The 19,957-nt window shown below is 46.9% G+C and overlaps 1 protein-coding gene across 1 annotated transcript in view; it reads right to left on the reverse strand.

The window, feature by feature from the left end:
- LOC129857349 (LIM domain-containing protein 1) overlaps positions 1-19,957 on the reverse strand; it is a 38,650-nt gene extending 18,693 nt beyond the window's left edge. Inside the window, exons 1-2 of the mRNA XM_055925503.1 lie at positions 17,871-19,957; positions 1,510-1,611 (exon numbers count right to left, since the gene is read on the reverse strand). Of these exons, the coding sequence (XP_055781478.1) occupies positions 1,510-1,611; positions 17,871-19,230 (1,462 nt within the window). The 5' untranslated portion in view covers positions 19,231-19,957. The remainder of the gene's footprint in view (positions 1-1,509; positions 1,612-17,870) is intronic.

The raw sequence follows: 19,957 nt of genomic DNA on the forward strand, positions 1-19,957 counted from the left end.
GAGGTGAGGAGACAGACAGGCAAGGGCAGGGGGAAGCAAATTTGGTGCAGCCAGGGAACCATCCAAGCTGAACATCACTAAATCAGTGAGACGCTGAACCATAAAGTTGGTGAACTACTCAATCACATCGATTGATTTGATGAATCAATGAGCCACTAAACTGCAGCTGCGGTGATCTAGCTTCATGTCCCAGGGTCTGTGTGTTCAGATGTGGCATTCTTTTCTCTTTGTGTGGGCTGAAGGAGAGACTGACACACCCCGAAACTAAACACCACAGTTCCTTGGTTGTAATCATGGAGCTGACGGTGTGTGTATATGTGTGCAGTATTGTGTGTGTGTGTGTGCCTGGAGCGGGGGATGAGTGTCAGAGAGATGATGTGACAGTTCCATTTAGTTGAACAGGAACTCAGCATACAATACAACAGCAACATGATCTGACATGAGCTGCATGGGAGCCTGTTCAACACACTGGGTGGACTAGGTCAGGGTTTCCCAAACTCGGTCCTGGGGACCCTACGTCTGGGTGCACGTTGTGGTTTTTGCCCTAGCACTACACAGCTGATTCAAACTACTAACTGATCATTAAGTTTTGATTATTTGAATTAGCTGTGTAGTGCTAGGGCAAAAAACTAAATGTGCACTCAGAGTCACCTAGGACCGAGTTTGAGAAACCCTGGACTAGGTGACTGTGTGTGTGTGTGTGTGTGTGTGTGTGTGTGTGTGTGTGTGTGTGTGTGTGTGTGTGTGTGTGTGTGTGTGTGTGTGTGTGTGTGTGTGTGTGTGTGTGTGTGTGTGTGTGTGTGTGTGTGTGTGTGTGTGTGTGTGTGTGTGTGTGTGTGTGTGCGTGCGAACGTGCCTACATGCGTGTACACAGAAGGTGAGGAAAGAGTGAGTGAGGCAGGTTGGGTTTGTGTATATAGATCAGTAGGTTTGGGGGGTGGCTGATGTGGTAGTGGTTGTGGTCGTGGTCGTGACCAATGGCGCGGTCTCCCTAGAGGCCTAGTTTTAGATGCCGTCCTCTTGCCAGCAGAGACAACATGTTGCTGTTTTCTAGCTAATTTCCTGCAATTTTACACATTTTGTCATGAGGCTGAAAGACACATGTGCAGTTTTAAAGCTAATTTCCAAGCTAAGTTCTTATGCTATCTGAGTAACAACAACATTATAACAAAATCAATGGGGGCCCCATGCCATTTTTAGAATTTTAGATTGTAGCTGTCTAGTTTTTATTTTGGTGATTGTTAGTTCTCAAACGATGGATTATATTTTAAAATATATAGCTCCATTATATTTTCTACATCATTTATATCTGTTTAAGTCGTTTAAGTTCACACTGAAAGCGCTTTACCATCCATAAAAAATAAATAACAATTTTTGTTTGAATAATTATATACATATATATTAATATAGGGGGAAAGTGGTAGGTTACTTACTTCAGGTAAAGTATGTCATGTTAGAGGTAAGGAGAGAGTAGGTGAGGTAGACAGGGTTTACTGTAGTAGTACTTACTGCAGGCGCTGCAGGTGAAGCAGACATCATGATAGAGGCTTCCCATAGCCTGGCAGGCCTCAGTGGCTCCGTACACCGCCTTGTTACACTTCACACAGCTCCCTGGAACACAACACAACAGCCAGGTCAGAGACATGAACTAGAAGTCGATCGATTATGATTTTTCAATGCCGATACCGATTATTGGAGGACCAAAAAAAGACGATACCGGTTAAATCGGCAGATTTACATATACAGTATATCACAAAAGTGAGTACACCCCTCACATTTTTGTAAATATTTGAGTATATCTTTTCATGTGACAACACTGAAGAAATGACACTTTGCTACAATGTAAAGTAGTGAGTGTACAGCTTGTATAACAGTGTAAATGTGCTGTCCCCTCAAAATAACTCAACACACAGCCATTAATGTCTAAACCGCTGGCAACAAAAGTGAGTACACCCCTAAGTGAAAATGTCCAAATTGGGCCCAATTAGCCATTTTCCCTCGAGTCATGTTACTCGTTAGTGTTACAATGTCTCAGGTGTGAACGGGGAGCAGGTGTGTTAAATTTGGTGTCATCGCTCTCACACTCCCTCATAATGACTGGTCACTGGAAGTTCAACATGGCACCTCATGGCAAAGAACTCCCTGAGGATCTGAAAAAAATTGTTGCTCTACATAAAGATGGCCTGGGCTATAAGAAGATTGCCAAGACCCTGAAACTGAGCTGCAGCACGGTGGCCAAGACCATACAGCTGTTTAACTGGACAGGTTCCACTCAGAACAGGCCTCGCCATGGTTCGACCAAAGAAGTTGAGTGCACGTGCTCAGCGTCATATCCAGAGGTTGTCTTTGGGAAATAGACATATGATTGCTGCCAGCATTGCTGCAGAGGTTGAAGGGGTGGGGGGTCAGCCTGTCAGTGCTCAGACCATACGCCGTACACTGCATCTAATTGTTCTGCATGGCTGTCGTCCCAGAAAGAAAATAGACATATGAGTGCTGCCAGGCGGCCGACTCTGCGTGCAATAAACTCAAGAGAAGTGACACAATTTCCCTGGTAAATATCGCCTGCTAACATGAAAATCTTTTAACTAAATATGCAGGTTTAAAAAATATATACTTCTGTGTATTGATTTTAAGAAAGGCATTGATGTTTATGGTTAGGTACACTCGTGCAACGATTGTGCTTTATTTCACAAATGCACTTTTGTTAAATCACCCCGTTTGGCGAAGTAGGCTGTGATTCGATGATAAATCAACAGGTACTGCATTGATTATATGCAACGCAGGACAAGCTAGATAAACTAGTAATATCATCAACCATGTGTAGTTAACTAGTGATTATTTTAAGATTGATTGTTTTTTATAAGATAAGTATAATGCTAGCTAGCAACTTACCTTTGCTCCTTGCTGCACTCGCGTAACAGGTGGTCAGCCTGCCACGCAGTTTTCTTGTGGAATGCAATGTAATCGGCCATAATCGGTGTCCAAAAATGCAGATTACCAATTGTTATGAAAACTTGAAATCGGCCCTAATAATCAGCCATGCCGATTAATCGGTCGACCTCTAACATGAACACACACACACACACAATCATGTACTTTGGCACCACTACTGTCTCAGTCATAAGCAGTTGTCCTGTTAGAATAGAAAGTTAGAATTGTACGCATTCCATAACACGAATAAAAACAGTCTGAATAAGAGGCTGGATCCATAACAAGCAGCCTGATAAAACCAGACACAAAAAATGGAATGAAAAAAGCCTATCAACAGTCAAAGGAAATGAGTTAGCCATGCTGTATCATTGAAAGGGGAAATATATTCCAATCTGCTTGTGTGGTTTGGCTCTGGGCTAGAGGAGTCTGTCACATGAACACAGTGATAAAGACCTGTTCCTACCAAACGCTGCTCCCTGCACACACTGCTGCTAGACAGACGGCACGCACACACACACACAGGCAGACGCACACACACACTGTTCTACACACTTCAGCCAGACTGAAACACACACACACAAACGTCCCTTTCGCCCTCCCCCTTTATAGACCACCAATCAGACAGGACAGGAAGTGAGAGGTTGGTGGTAGAGACAGACAGTCAAGAGAAGGAAAGAGAGAGAAAGGAGTGAGAGAAAGAGGAGAAAGGGATAGAAAAGTAAGAGACTGTAATGCAAGTTGGAGAGCTGTCCAAGCTGGTGTGTATACCTGTGTTGGGTGAGGTTCAGTAGTTCATATGGGCCAACTGTGATTGGGTTGTCACCCAGAACATGCTATGTCTTAATCAGTGTATAATGTTGGGTCTTCACAGCCAGTGGTTTGTTCTGTCACCCTCTTCAATCATGCATGTGCATACTGCAGTGCATAGCAACGTACACACACACACAGCCAATCGTGGAAGGATATTGATCTCATCCCGTCAGTAGAGGATGCCTGGATATTTTTTTTAAATGCCTTCCTCACCATCTTGAATAAGCATGCCCCATTCAAGAAATTTAGAACCAGGAACAGATATAGCCCTTGGTTCTCTCCTGACCTGACTGCCCTTAACCAACAGAAAAACATCCTATGGCGTTCTGCATTAGCATCGAACAGCCCCCGTGATATGCAACTTTTCAGGGAAGCTAGAAACCAGTATACACAGGCAGTTAGAAAAGCCAAGGCTAGCTTTTTCAAGCAGAAATTTGCTTCCTGCAACACAAACTAAAAAAAGTTCTGGGACACTGTAAAGTCCATGGAGAATAAGAACACCTCCTCCCAGCTTCCAACTGCACTGAAGATAGGAAATACTGTCACCACCGACAAATCCATTATAATTGAGAATTTCAATAAGCATTTTTCTACGGCTGGCCATGCTTTCCACCTGGCTACCCCTACCCCGGTCAACAGCACTGCCCTCCCCTCTGCTACTCGCCCAAGCCTTCCCCATTTCTCTTTCTCCCAAATACAGTCAGCTGATGTTCTGAAAGAGCTGCAAAATTTGGACCCTTACAAATCAGCCGGGCTAGATAATCTGGACCCTTTCTTTCTAAAACTATCTGCTGAAATTGTTGCCACCCCTATTACCAGCCTTTTCAACCTCTCTTTCGTGTCGTCTGAGATTCCCAAAGATTGGAAAGCAGCTGCGGTTATCCCCCTCTTCAAAGGGGGAGACACTCTAGACCCAAACTGCTACAGACCTATATCTATCCTACCCTGCCTTTCTAAGGTCTTCGAAAGCCAAGTCAACAAACAGATTACCGACCATCTCGAATCCCACCATACCTTCTCCGCTATGCAATCTGGTTTCAGAGCTGGTCATGGGTGCACCTCAGCCACGCTCAAGGTCATAAACGATATCTTAACCGCTATCGATAGGAAACAGTACTGTGCAGCCATATTCATTGACCTGGCCAAGGCTTTTGACTCTGTCAATCACCACATCCTCATCGGCAGACTCGACAGCCTTGGTTTCTCTAATGATTGCCTCGCTTGGTTCACCAACTACTTCTCTGATCGAGTTCAGTGTGTCAAATCGGAGGGTCTGTTGTCCGGACCTCTGGCAGTCTCTATGGGGGTGCCACAGGGTTCAATTCTTGGACCGACTCTCTTCTCTGTATACATCAATGATGTCGCTCTTGCTGCTGGTGAGTCTCTGATCCACCTCTACGCAGACGACACTATTCTGTATACTTCTGGCCCTTCTCTTGACACTGTGTTAACAACCCTCCAGGTGAGCTTCAATGCCATACAACTCTCCTTCCGTGGCCTCCAATTGCTCTTAAATACAAGTAAAACCAAATGCATGCTCTTCAACCGATCGCTGCCTGCACCTGCCCGCCTGTCCAGCATCACTACTCTGGACGGCTCTGACTTAGAATATGTGGACAACTACAAATACCTAGGTGTCTGGTTAGACTGTAAACTCTCCTTCCAGACTCACATCAAGCATCTCCAATCCAAAGTTAAATCTAGAATCGGCTTCCTATTCCGCAACAAAGCATCCTTCACTCATGCTGCCAAACATACCCTTGTAAAACTGACCATCCTACCAATCCTCGACTTCGGTGATGTCATTTACAAAATAGCCTCCAAAACCCTACTCAATAAATTGGATGCAGTCTATCACAGTGCCATCCGTTTTGTCACCAAGAGCCCCCGTGATATGCAACTGTTCAGGGAAGTCAGGAACCAATACACGCAGTCAGTCAGGAAAGCAAAGGCCAGCTTTTTCAAGCAGAAATTTGCATCCTGTAGCTCTAACTCCAAAAAGTTCTGGGATACTGTAAAGTCCATGGAAAACAAGAGCACCTCCTCCCAGCTGCCCACTGCACTGAGGCTAGGTAACACGGTCACCACTGATAAGTCCGTGATAATCGAAAACTTCAACAAACATTTCTCAATGGCTGGCCATGCCTTCCTCCTGGCGACTCCAACCTTGGCCAACAGCCCCGCCCCCCCCCCGCTGCTACGCGCCCAAGCCTCCGCAGCTTCTCCTTTACCCATATCCAGATAGCAGATGTTCTGAAAGAGCTGGAAAACCTGGACCCATACAAATCAGCTGGCCTTGACAATCTGGACCCCCTATTTCTGAAACTGTCCGCCGCCATTGTCGCACCCCCTATTACCAGCCTGTTCAACCTCTCCTTCGTATCATCTGAGATCCCCAAGGATTGGAAAGCTGCCGCTGTCATTCCCCTCTTCAAAGGGGGAGACACCCTGGACCCAAACTGTTACAGACCTATATCCATCCTGCCCTGCCTAGCTAAGGTCTTCGAAAGCCAAGTCAACAAACAGATCACTGACCATCTCGAATCCCACCGTACCTTCTCCGCTGTGCAATCCGGTTTCCGAGCCGGTCACGGGTGCACCTCAGCCACGCTCAAGGTACTAAACGATATCATAACCGCCATCGATAAAAGACATTACTGTGCAGCCGTCTTCATCGACCTGGCCAAGGCTTTCGACTCTGTCAATCACCATATTCTTATCGGCAGACTCAATAGCCTCGGTTTTTCTAATGACTGCCTTGCCTGGTTCACCAACTACTTTGCAGACAGAGTTCAGTGTGTCAAATCGGAGGGCATGTTGTCCGGTCCTCTTGCAGTCTCTATGGGGGTACCACAGGGTTCAATTCTCGGGCCGACTCTTTTCTCTGTATACATCAATGATGTTGCTCTTGCTGCGGGCGATTCCCTGATCCACCTCTACGCAGACGACACCATTCTGTATACTTCCGGCCCTTCCCTGGACACTGTGCTATCTAACCTCCAAACGAGCTTCAATGCCATACAACACTCCTTCCGTGGCCTCCAACTGCTCTTAAATGCTAGTAAAACCAAATGCATGCTTTTCAACCGTTCGCTGCCTGCACCCGCACGCCCGACTAGCATCACCACCCTGGACGGTTCCGACCTAGAATATGTGGACATCTATAAGTACCTAGGTGTCTGGCTAGACTGCAAACTCTCCTTCCAGACTCATATCAAACATCTCCAATCCAAAATCAAATCTAGAGTCGGCTTTCTATTCCGGAACAAAGCCTCCTTCACTCACGCCGCCAAACTTACCCTAGTAAAACTGACTATCCTACCGATCCTCGACTTCGGCGATGTCATCTACAAAATAGCTTCCAATACTCTACTCAGCAAACTGGATGCAGTTTATCACAGTGCCATCCGTTTTGTTACTAAAGCACCTTATACGACCCACCACTGCGACCTGTATGCCCTAGTCGGCTGGCCCTCGCTACATGTTCGTCGTCAGACCCACTGGCTCCAGGTCATCTACAAGGCTATGCTAGGTAAAGTGCCGCCTTATCTCAGTTCACTGGTCACGATGGCTACACCCACCCGTAGCACGCGCTCCAGCAGGTGTATCTCACTGATCATCCCTAAAGCCAAAACCTCATTTGGACGCATTTCCTTCCAGTTCTCTGCTGCCTGCGACTGGAACGAATTGCAAAAATCTCTGAAGTTGGAGACTTTTATCTCCCTCAACAACTTTAAAAATCTGCTATCCGAGCAGCTAACCGATCGCTGCAGCTGTACATAGTCCATCTGTAAACTACCCACCCAATTTACCTACCTCACCCCCATACTGCTTTTATTTATTTACTTTTCTGCTCTTTTGCACACCAGTATCTCTTCTTGCACATGATCATCTGATGATTTATCACTCCAGTGTTAATCTGCTAAATTGTAATTATTCGATTTATTGCCTACCTCAAGCCTTTTGCACACATTGTATATAGATTCTCTTTTTCCTACCATGTTATTGACTTGTTTATTGTTTACTCCATGTGTAACTCTGTGTTGTTGTCTGTTCACACTGCTATGCTTTATCTTGGCCAGGTCGCAGTTGCAAATGAGAACTTGTTCTCAACTAGCCTACCTGGTTAAATAAAGGTGAAATAAAAAAATAAAAAATAAAAATATACTACCCACCACTGCGACCTGTACGCTCTCGTTGGCTGGCCCTCGCTTCACACTCGTCGCCAAACCCACTGGCTCCAGGTCATCTACAAGACCCTGCTAGGTAAAGTCCCCCCTTATCTCAGCTCGCTGGTCACCATAGCAACGCCCACCCGTAGCACGCGCTCCAGCAGGTATATCTCTCTGGTCACCCCCAAAACCAATTCTTCCTTTGGCCGCCTCTCCTTCCAGTTCTCTGCTGCCAATGACTGGAACGAACTACAAAAATCTCTGAAACTGGAAACACTTATCTCCCTCACTAGCTTTAAGCACCAGCTGTCAGAGCAGCTCATAGATTACTGCACCTGTACATAGCCCATCTATAATTTAGCCCAAACAACTACCTCTTTACCTACTGTATTTATTTATTTTGCTCCTTTGCACCCCATTATTTCTATCTCTACTTTGCACCTTCTTCCACTGCAAACCAACCATTCCAGTGTTATTTTTTACTTGCTATATTGTATTTACTTCGCCACCATGGCCTTTTTATATTTTTATTTATTTATATATATATTTTGTTTGCCTTCACCTCCCTTATCTCACCTCACTTGCTCATATTGTATATAGACTTATTTTTCACTGTATAATTGACTGTATGTTTGTTTTACTCCATGTGTAACTATGTGTTGTTGTATGTGTCGAACTGCTTTGCTTTATCTTGGCCAGGTCGCAATTGTAAATGAGAACGTGTTCTCAATTTTCCTACCTGGTTAAATAAAGGTGAAATAAATAAAAATAAATAAAAAATCGTGCAGTATAATCTAGTCAGCTGACAGGCAGCGGAGTAGGAAAGTTCCATAGACTGATAGAGAGTGTGAGAGAGCGAGAGAAAGAAAGACAGAAAGAGTAAGAGAAAGAATGCGAAAGAGAGCGAGAGAGAGTCCCACGAAAATAGAAAGAGCTTGTGTCATGTGTCCTCTGAGGTGTTTTGTGTGCTGTGGCCTTCTGACTGAGCTGAGAGGTTGGCAGTGTGCTGAGAGAGATGTGGTAACAGAACAACATGAGCCCACAGCAGCATGGCCTGGCACTGTGCTGAAACAACAGTGTGTTACACACACAACATTCCCCAGGGGGACGAAGACCACGCCAGGGACAGTACCGCCTCCTCGCCTGGCCACTCACAAAGAAGCTTCTGTCTCTGGCCTGCTCTCCTGCAGACAGGCATCACCAGGCACTACGTCTGTATGCCTCCTCCCCTAACTCACTGGCAGCATCCCCAAAGGCCCCTACTCCCTACATTGGGAATAGGGGCCCATTTGCAACGCATCCACAGACAAGACACAACATTAAGTTCACCTCTTCATACTGTAACACAATATAGAGCTATACACAGTTTATTAGGTACACCAACCCATTCACGAAAATGGTTCGCTCCTACAGACAGTGAGTCACGTGGCCGTGGCTTGCTATTTAGAGCAGGTAGACAGGCATTCAGTTACTGTTTGATCGAACGTGCAAAACGAGTAACCTAAGCGACTTTGAGCGTGGTATGATAGTCGGTGCCAGGCTCGCTGGTTCCAGTATCTCAGAACAGGCCGGCCTCCTGGACTTTTCATGCAGGACAGTGTCTAGGGTTTACAGAGAACCACACGGGGTTCCACTCATAATAACTAAAAACAAGAAGAAGCGTCTCCAGTGGGCACGCGATCACCAACACTGGACAATTGTGGAGTGGAAAAACATTTCCTTGTCTGACAAATTCCGGTTCCTGTTGCATCATGCTGGTAGCAGAGTCAGGATTTGGCGTAAGCAGCATGACTCCATGGCCCCATCCAGTCTGGCGTTAATGGTACAGGCTGGTGGTGTTAATGGTACAGGCTGGTGGTGTTATTGGTACAGGCTGGTGGTGTTAATGGTACAGGCTGGTGGTGTTAATGGTACAGGCTGGTGGTGTTATTGGTACAGGCTGGTGGTGTTAATGGTACAGGCTGGTGGTGTTATTGGTACAGGCTGGTGGTGTTAATGGTACAGGCTGGTGGTGTTAATGGTACAGGCTGGTGGTGTTAATGGTACAGGCACTGGTGGAGTTAATGGTACAGGCTGGTGGTGTTAATGGTACAGGCTGGTGGTGTTAATGGTACAGGCTGGTGGTGTAATGGTGTGGGGAATGTTTTCCTGGCACATGTTAGGTTCCTTGAAACCAATTGAGCAATGCTTCCATGCCCCGAAGAATTCAGACTGTTCTGGAGGCAAGGGGGGTCCGACCCGGTACTAGATGGGTGTACTTAATAAACTGAACGTACACTGAGTGTACAAAACATTAAGAGCACCTGCTCTTTCCATGACATAGACTGACCAGGTGAATCCAGGTGACAGCTATGATCCCTTCTTGATGTCACTTTTTAAATCCACTTCAATCATTGTAAATTGAAGGGGAGGAGATGGTTAAAGAAGGATTTTTGAGACACGGATTGTATGTGTGCCATTCAGAGTGTGAATGGGCAAGACATGAAGATTGAAGTGCCTTTGAACGAGGTATGGTAGTAGGTGCCAGGCACATCGGTTTGTGTCAATAACTGCAATGCTACTGGGTTTTTCCATGCTTAAGAATGGTCCACCATGAAAGGACATCAAGACAACTTGACACAACTGTGGGAAACATTTGAGTCAACATGGGCCACCATCCATGTGGAACGCGTTCAACACCTTGTAGGAGGGGGAGGGAGGGGGGGGTGTTTAACCCATTATTAGGAAGGTGTTCCTAATGTTTAGTATACTCAGTGTATATACCTAATTGAATCAACATCTCCTGTTAACTACAACACAGTCCTCTAGTCTGGCCTTATAACCTGTGACTGGCTTTAAGCCATTTGTGTGTTTTGTCTAGTTTAGGGTGGTTGTGTTGTATAGGGGGTTTTTGTTGAGTGTATGGGTTTGTGTTCAGTAGAGAGGTTTAGGAAAGTCTATGGTTGCCTGGTTTGGTTCTCAATCAGAGACAGCTGTTTATTGTTGTCTCTGATTGGGAGCCATATTTAAGGCAGCCATGGGCTTTAGGTGATTGTGGGTAATTGTCTATGTCTATGTTGCATGTGTGCACTTAGTTCGTTTTAGCTTCACGTTTGTTGTTTTGTTCGTTTATTAAGTATTTGTTTGTCTTCATTAAAAGAAGATGTCTTTCTTTCACGCTGCGCCTTGGTCCACTCATTATCCTCAAGACGATTGTGACATTATGGTAGTTGACTTGTCATGTTAGAGGCCAAATAAGACTACTGCACTTAGTAATAGTCCTTTATAGTAGTACTAGTTTGTGTGTGTGTGTGTGTGTATCATATGGAAGTATTAGAATCCAAGGCTAGGACATTATGAAATCACATCAACACTGGTCCAACCCAAAACAGCAGCCTAACATCACAAGAACATTCTCTCACTACACTAACACACATTTACTTATACAACCAATCAAACACTGAAGCAAGGCCCCAGGCCCAGACACAGAGAGAGATAAAGAGGGAGGAGAGAGAGGAGAGAGATGCACACACACACACACACACACACAAATGCTTCCTGCAGGACTTGTCATGGGTACAGATTGAGTGCCAAAGCAGAAGCCAAGACACCCTGGGAAGAGTTAAGGTAAACTGTCCAGTCCACAGACAGACTACAGCCTGATAGGAGAACGCCATCCTTAATCACAACACAATACAAAGCACTCAACCTCTACTATCTGTGTTTGTGTGGGGGGGTGTCCCCTCCACCCTCTGTCCTGTCCCACCACTCACCCTTCCTGTCTGACCTCCCACCCATAAATCTGCTCTCCGCTCTGACTCTCTTTCCCTGCTCTACCTCCCTCCCTCTCTCTCTCACAGCCAAAGACGTGACAAAAGGTTCTATAAATTAACCCGAAGGACCTTCTGTTAATCTAATCATTTATGAAACTAAGTGTGCTCACCACCCGCTCGTTATATTCCTCAGCCCCGTCCCGTCCTCCAGACATTCCTCTGTGTTCCCCTGGTGCAGCCGTTTGGCACCACACTCAGTTTCCCAGACATCTAGCTGCAGCTCTGCCAATCAGAGCAGAGTGTATATGATATGAGACCCCAGCCCTAGCTGGCTGGAACTCACTAGGCATGGATCTGAAATGGCACCCTATCCCCTATACAGTGCACTACTATATGGGCCTTGGTCACAAGTAGTGCACTAAATAGGCAATAGGGTATCATTTTGGAGGTGAACCATATGAGCCTTTAGGATGGCCACACTAATCTCCCTTTTACATGAACCTACTAAATCACTAGGTATATGCCCCCAGTGTAAATATGGCTTACATACTTAATACTCTATAGTCACACTGGTCAATAATATACTGTATCATACAAATTAGACAATCCTTTAATAAATGACACCAAATATTGAACTGATAACCCTGGAATAGAACATAATTCCCATAGTATTATGGTTCTTCATTTATCCATAGTTTGGCTTGGTAGAGAGGAGTAGCTCAACACAATCTGGCCTTATTGACCATGTACTCTTATAATCTTCACCCGACACAGCCACCCCTCGTAGCCTGGTTCCTCTCTAGGTTTCTAGGATCCTGCCTTTCTAGGGAGTTTCTCCTAGCTGCTTCTGCATCTGCATCGCTTGCTCTTTGAGCATCCAGACCTATGGTTCAGGCTGAGAGAATACTCCTCTTCTTTCAGTGGAAAAAGCAGGTCAGGAATGGAGCTTCTCTTTCAGTTCAGTATGTAGACCAGGCCAGGAACTGCATCTGTCTGTCACGCAGGCTATTTTCTGGCAAGACAGCATGACGCGGAAAATGAGTGTGTGCTGGGTGTGTGTGCTGTGAGCGTATCAGCATTACAGTATTGTCATACACAAACGTTCTACCATCTTCCACTGCGGCCCCCCATAGGAATCGCTATAATATGTTAACACGTGTGCTTATGAATCTGTGTGGGTGTGTTCAGCATGACAGCGACATGCCCCAGAACATCATCCCTTACATACTGAATGAGTGAACTCTGGGGGGCTGGGACGGGAATTACAATCCTGACTGACGTTCCTCGTTCCTGCAGGAAATTCCTTTTACGAGGCGGCAGTGAGATGCTTTATGACCGCTGGACAAGTGCACGCTATGTGTTCCTCTCTCTCTCGTTGTTCCTCTCTCTCTCGTTGTTCCTCTCTCTCTCTCTCTCTCTCGTTGTTCCTCTTTCTATCGCTCTCTCTCGTTTTGATGACTTGCCTTGACTCAACTTGCCGAATCCAAGCATCCATGTGAACTAAACTTTCTCCCAAATCAACATTATCATTCACACACAATTCTTAATAATGACTGTACATACATGGTAGTAAATACTTAGGACAAGGAGTTAGAACCTTGTCATAACCTATGACAACTAGCATCTGTAGTTTTTCCTGAAAGGGTCATCTGGTGAGAAGGAAAAACTCCTGGCCTTACCTACAGGACATAGTATAATGTACACATATTTTCCATGGGTACCGTGTCAGTGTGAGTAACAGGACTAGCCTGGAACTGGGGTCTCAGAGCAGAGTAATAAATACCTTGTCAGCAGTTTATAACTGCAGCACACAGAGTACAGGTCTGGTACGGTACAACAGTACAGCAGTATAGCTGGGGGAAAGACAGCCAAGCACTTATTTTCTCTCCCTTATTTCCAGATAACAATTTCCAGAGAGCGCGCAAACTGGGTGCTGCGTGGCACGAGCTTAAAAAAAGGAGCAGAAAGCAATGCTCTTGGGCCTTTTACGAATCTGTTTCTGCTGACCAGTTGAAATCCTCCTCCTGCCCTACCTCTTTCTCTCTTCTCCTCCTGCCCTACATCTTTCTCTCTTCTCCTCCTTCCCTACCTATTTTTCTCCTCCTGCCCTACCTCTTTCTCTCTTCTCCTCCTGCCCTACCTCTTTTTCTCCTCCTGCCCTACCTCTTTCTCTCTTCTCCTCCTGCCTTTACTCTTTCTCTCTTCTCCTCCTGCCCTACCTCTTTTTCTCCTCCTGCCCTACCTCTTTCTCTCTTCTCCTCCTACCCTACCTCTTTCTATCTCACTCTCTCCTTTTCCTCTTTCTTTCTTCCTCAATGCTTTTCTCATCTGTAGATCAGCCCCACCAAACATGTGCTCTTTCACTTCCACTTCTCCTGTTGCACACATTGGGCACAAATGTTAAATTCAATAGTTATTTCTGCATTAAAAAGGGAAGAGTGTAAATTTACTCGTAACCAGTTATATATTCATCTGTACTTAAACTAAACTACACAAGAGACTGATGTCATGTATCCTAGGGCAGCTACAGGCTACATGGAAAAACACTAACAGGTGCTGTTATTCAGTTGTCATTGTCTGTATTCCCCAGACTGTGGCTGCGTACAAAAGGTGTGTGTGTGTGTGTGTGTGTGTGTGTGTGTGTGTGTGTGTGTGTGTGTGTGTGTGTGTGTGTGTGTGTGTGTGTGTGTGTGTGTGTGTGTGTGTGTGTGTGTGTGTGTGTGTGTGTGTGTGTGTGTGTGTGTGTGCCTGTGTGCCTTTGTGTGTATATGGATGCATGTGTGTGTGCGAGCATGCACGTGGCGGTTTAGAGCAAGAATGTGCAAGTCCGGGTCTGTGCTCGGCCATGTGATGATGTTATTTGGAAAGACTGAGTCAAACAGCCAAACACATGACAAGAGAGTGGATGTGATCTGGGAGAGAACGGATGTGATCGGGGAGAGAAGGGATGTGATCGGGGAGAGAAGGGATGTGATCGGGGAGAGAAGGGATGTGAGCGGGGAGAGAAGGGATGTGAGCGGGGAGAGAAGGGATGTGAGCGGGGAGAGAAGGGATGTGAGCGGGGAGAGAAGGGATGTGAGCGGGGAGAGAAGGGATGTGATCGGGGAGAGAAGGGATGTGATCGGGGAGAGAAGGGATGTGATCGGGGAGAGAAGGGATGTGATCGGGGAGAGAAGGGATGTGATCGGGAAGAGAATGGATTTTTTACAGACAATGACGAAAGCGCTGCGCTGATCTAACAAAAAGCAGCATGCATTCTGTTACTAATGAATGTTGTTATTGATGTGTCCTCCACTTAATCCACCAGGCTTATTACAGCTGAGAGGAGAAGACAACCTTCTCCTGGTTGGCCCTGGGCCGAGCCTCAGCCGGAACGATTAAAGACATAATTATTACTGAGAGGAGAAGACAACCTTCTCCTGGTTGGTCCTGGGCCGAGCCTCAGCCGGAATGATTAAAGACATTATTACAGCTGAGAGGAAAAGACAACCTTCTCCTGGTTGGCCCTGGGCCGAGCCTCAGTCGGAACTATTAAAGACATTATTACAGCTGAGAGAAGAAGACAACCTTCTCCTGGTTGGCCCTGGGCCGAGCCTCAGTCGGAACGATTAAAGACATTATTACAGCTGAGAAGAGAAGACAACCTCCTCCTGGTTGGCCCTGGGCCGAGCCTCAGTCGGAACGATTAAAGACATTATTACAGCTGAGAGAAGAAGACAACCTTCTCCTGGTTGGCCCTGGGCCAAGCCTCAGTCGGAACGATTAAAGACATTATTACAGCTGAGAGGAGAAGACAACCTTCTCCTGGTTGGTCCTGGGCCGAGCCTCAGTCGGAACGATTAAATACATTATTACAGCTGAGAGGAGAAGACAACCTTCTCCTGGTTGGTCCTGGGCCGAGCCTCAGTCGGAACGATTAAATACATTATTACAGCTGAGAGGAGAAGACAACCTTCTCCTGGTTGGTCCTGGGCCGAGCCTCAGTCGGAACGATTAAAGACATTATTACAGCTGAGAGGAGAAGACAACCTTCTCCTGGTTGGCCCTGGGCCGAGCCTCAGCCGGAATGATTAAAGACATTATTACAGCTGAGAGGAGAAGACAACATTCTCCTGGTTGGTCCTGGGCCGAGCCTCAGCCGGAACGATTAAAGACATAATTATTACTGAGAGGAGAAGACAACCTTCTCCTGGTTGGCCCTGGGCCGAGCCTCAGTCGGAACTATTAAAGACATTATTACAGCTGAGAGAAGAAGACAACCTTCTCCTGGTTGGCCCTGGGCCGAGCCTCAGTCGGAACGATTAAAGACATTATTACAGCTGAGAAGAGAAGACAACCTCCTCCTGGTTGGCCCTGGGCCGAGCCTCAGTCGGAACGATTAAAGACATTATTACAGCTGAGAGGAGAAGACAACCTTCTCCTGGTTGGCCCTGGGCCGAGCCTCAGTCGGAACGATTAAAGACATTATTACAGCTGAGAGGAGAAGACAACCTTCTCCTGGTTGGCCCTGGGCCGAGCCTCAGTCGGAACGATTAAATACATTATTACAGCTGAGAGGAGAAGACAACCTTCTCCTGGTTGGTCCTGGGCCGAGCCTCAGTCGGAACGATTAAATACATTATTACAGCTGAGAGGAGAAGACAACCTTCTCCTGGTTGGTCCTGGGCCGAGCCTCAGCCGGAACGATTAAAAACATTATTACAGCTGAGAGGAGAAGACAACCTTCTCCTGGTTGGTCCTGGGCCGAGCCTCAGCCGGAACGATTAAAGACATTATTACAGCTGAGAGGAGAAGACAACCTTCTCCTGGTTGGCCCTGGGCCGAGCCTCAGTCGGAACGATTAAAGACATTATTACAGCTGAGAGGAGAAGACAACCTTCTCCTGGTTGGCCCTGGGCCGAGCCTCAGTCGGAACTATTAAAGACATTATTACAGCTGAGAGGAGAAGACAACCTTCTCCTGGTTGGTCCTGGGCCGAGCCTCAGTCGGAACTATTAAAGACATTATTACAGCTGAGAGGAGAAGACAACCTTCTCCTGGTTGGCCCTGGGCCGAGCCTCAGTCGGAACGATTAAAGACATTATTACAGCTGAGAGGAGAAGACAACATTCTCCTGGTTGGCCCTGGGCCGAGCCTCAGTAGGAACGATTAAAGACATTATTACAGCTGAGAGGAGAAGACAACATTCTCCTGGTTGGCCCTGGGCCGAGCCTCAGTCGGAACGATTAAAGACATTATTACAGCTGAGAGGAGAAGACAACCTTCTCCTGGTTGGCCCTGGGCCGAGCCTCAGTCGGAACGATTAAAGACATTATTACAGCTGAGAGGAGAAGACAACCTTCTCCTGGTTGGTCCTGGGCCGAGCCTCAGTCGGAACTATTAAAGACATTATTACAGCTGAGAGGAGAAGACAACCTTCTCCTGGTTGGCCCTGGGCCGAGCCTCAGTTGGAACGATTAAAGACATTATTACAGCTGAGAGGAGAAGACAACCTTCTCCTGGTTGGCCCTGGGCCGAGCCTCAGTCGGAACGATTAAAGACATTATTACAGCTGAGAGGAGAAGACAACCTTCTCCTGGTTGGTCCTGGGCCGAGCCTCAGTCGGAACTATTAAAGACATTATTACAGCTGAGAGGAGAAGACAACCTTCTCCTGGTTGGCCCTGGGCCGAGCCTCAGCCGGAACTATTAAAAAGTGAATTATTACTGAGAGGTAGGTGGGCTGGTGGCAGTCAGTGACATACACAGACGGGAGGATTTAAGGAGAACAAGAAAAAACAAATTAGACAATTATTCATTCTAGACTAAAAGACAGAGGAGAGAAAAGAAGAAAGGCCTCTGGCTAAACGCTGTCTGTCTGTCTGTCTGTCTGTCTGTCTGTCTGTCTGTCTGTCTGTCTGTCTGTCTGTCTGTCTGTCTGTCTGTAGAGTTCAACACTGAACAACAGTATCTGCCATGATGATCATAAATATACATACAGACAGAATTACCGCTAGGATGCCCTCACAACTATTCCACTTGATCTGGCATGAGCAAATCAACACATACACACACATACACAAAGACAAGGTTAAATGAATGAGGTAAAAAGTTTTGAACAGTGGGCCATTTTCGCACTGTGACCCACACAGAGAAATAGTGAATTTGATTAAAGAGAGACACCTCCTGACACCTGGTCGATCAAAATGTCAAACTAAGCTTACCGAAGTAGTCTGCCTTTGGCTGGGCGTCCATCTCTTTCTCCAGACGCTTGGTTAGGGCTTCTAATTTGATCTCGGCGGCAGACGGCCCCTGCTCCGGCTGGACATGGAGAGTCTGGCAGGGCAGTTTGAGAGACTGGGGCTGGAGTTGGAGCTGGCATGCTTCCCCACCAGAGGTCAGCTGGCTGTCTAGGCCAGAGGGCACATCCACCCCCATGGCCACTTGCCTGCCCTGCGCCTGGCCTATACCTTGACCCTGGCCAAAGCTTCTTGAGACACTGGTTCCAGAGGGAGAGGCAGAGGCAGGGAAGTAAGCTCCAGTGGTGGCTTTGGGCTGGGCTGTCTCAGATGGGGGTACAGGTGGGACAGCCACTTGAGCAGGGGTGGAGCTGGGGGTGAGAGCCACAGGACTCTGAGAGAGCCCGTTCTGGCGTAGATTTCCCTGGTTGGCGGTTGGTCTTGGGGCCATGGAGGGTGCTGCTGAGTAAGGGCCTGTTGGCGGTGTAACAGGGGCAGGTTGGGGAGACAGATGCTGGTACAGGTCAGCTCCACCAGTGAAGGCACTCAGAGGGAGGGGTGCAATCAGCTCTGGGTTCCCCAAGCTCCGCATCCAGTCTGCTGCAGCCCCAGCATCAGCCACCGTGGGGGATCTCTGCCGCACTAGTAGAGTGGCAGCCTTGCTCTGGTGCAGTCTAGTGGGGCTCTGAGATGGTAGGCTGTCAGAGAAGGAGGGAGATGGTGAGTGGTGTGGGGGCTGCTGAGATGGGCTGCACATAAGCTCTGATGATCCAACAGGGCTGGAAGAGTAAGAGGCCCAAGTTACAGAGGGACTGGCAGGGCGACCAGAAGCATGTGTGGTTGCGTTCCCTGGGCTGGTGGGACTCAAGGCGTGGTGGTAAGAATGCGGCTCAAAACGCTCCTTGTTATCGTAATTGTTTCCGTAACTGTATGGCTGTTGACTGGGTGAATGGTGTTTCAGAGCGTCATAGGGCGCGTACTGACTCGCGGCACTGGCGGTGCCTGGCATCGGGCCAGAGAGTATGGGAGGCTTGGCCGCAGCTTCTCCTGCCTGTCTGTAGCTATTGATAGGCGGCCTGTCTTTGGTGTAAAACGTGCTGTCTGCCGCTCTGTTGTGGCCCCCGTTCATTCTCACTGCCAAATTGTTTTTGGCAATTTCCTCTTGCTGTTTCTGTATGTGGATTTTTGTCATTTTGGAGGCAAAAACCCTCCTGGTTTCTTCAAAGTCGGAGTTGTTCCCTGCATCCCTCTTCATTCGGAACAACCCGTCCCTAGATGCCTCATACATATTGAGGTCTTCTAAAAATTTACTTGCCTCAAGATCCAAATCGTCGTATTTATCCATCTTGGAGTGAATTACAAAAGGTGTATAAACTATGATCTGATTTAAGGTTCGAGCCACAACTTTCACAAAAAAACGTTCTGTCCAAAATAAAATAAAAAGTAGGCTAGCCAATAAAAACAATGTTAAACACAGTAAACAATTGAAACGAAAGGATTAAATCCAAACCCTCGTTACTCCCAAAGTAAAAGATTACCAGTCTACTGTCCAGTCCAGGCAGCGGAGAGAGAGCACTGTCAAGCGGTATTCTGACGTGGAGATCCCGACCCGAAGTTGAATTACAGTTTCTCCTGGAATGTGTCAACTATCCCGCGGAAGCAATTATGCCTAGGCCTACTCCGGAATGGACAAAGATCCGAAAAATAGCGAGAAGAAGCTCCGTCTTCTCCGTGAGCCAGCTGACTCTGCTCGCAACAGGATACTGTCTGGTTATAAAATCAGATCAGATAGCCTACGACCCCAGCCTGCGCCCCCTTTCCGAACTTCACTATGGCGCTCACAGCCGAAGCATCCATTCAAAAAACGTTGTTTGCAACTTTGTAGCGAGTGCATGCGTTCCAAACTTTTCCCGCAAGTTGCTAAACAAATTCCAGTGGGGTCCTATCACAACGCTAATTTAGCTCGCCTATAATTGAACAGTTATTACAAGTGCGTACGGCAAAATATACTGAACTAAAGCAAACCTCTTGGTCCGAATGTGGACAGTGTGGAGTCGACCGTGGGATTAGGG

The sequence above is a fragment of the Salvelinus fontinalis genome, chromosome 6 (assembly GCF_029448725.1).
Source record: "Salvelinus fontinalis isolate EN_2023a chromosome 6, ASM2944872v1, whole genome shotgun sequence".
In the NCBI taxonomy this organism is placed as follows: Eukaryota; Metazoa; Chordata; class Actinopteri; order Salmoniformes; family Salmonidae; genus Salvelinus; species Salvelinus fontinalis.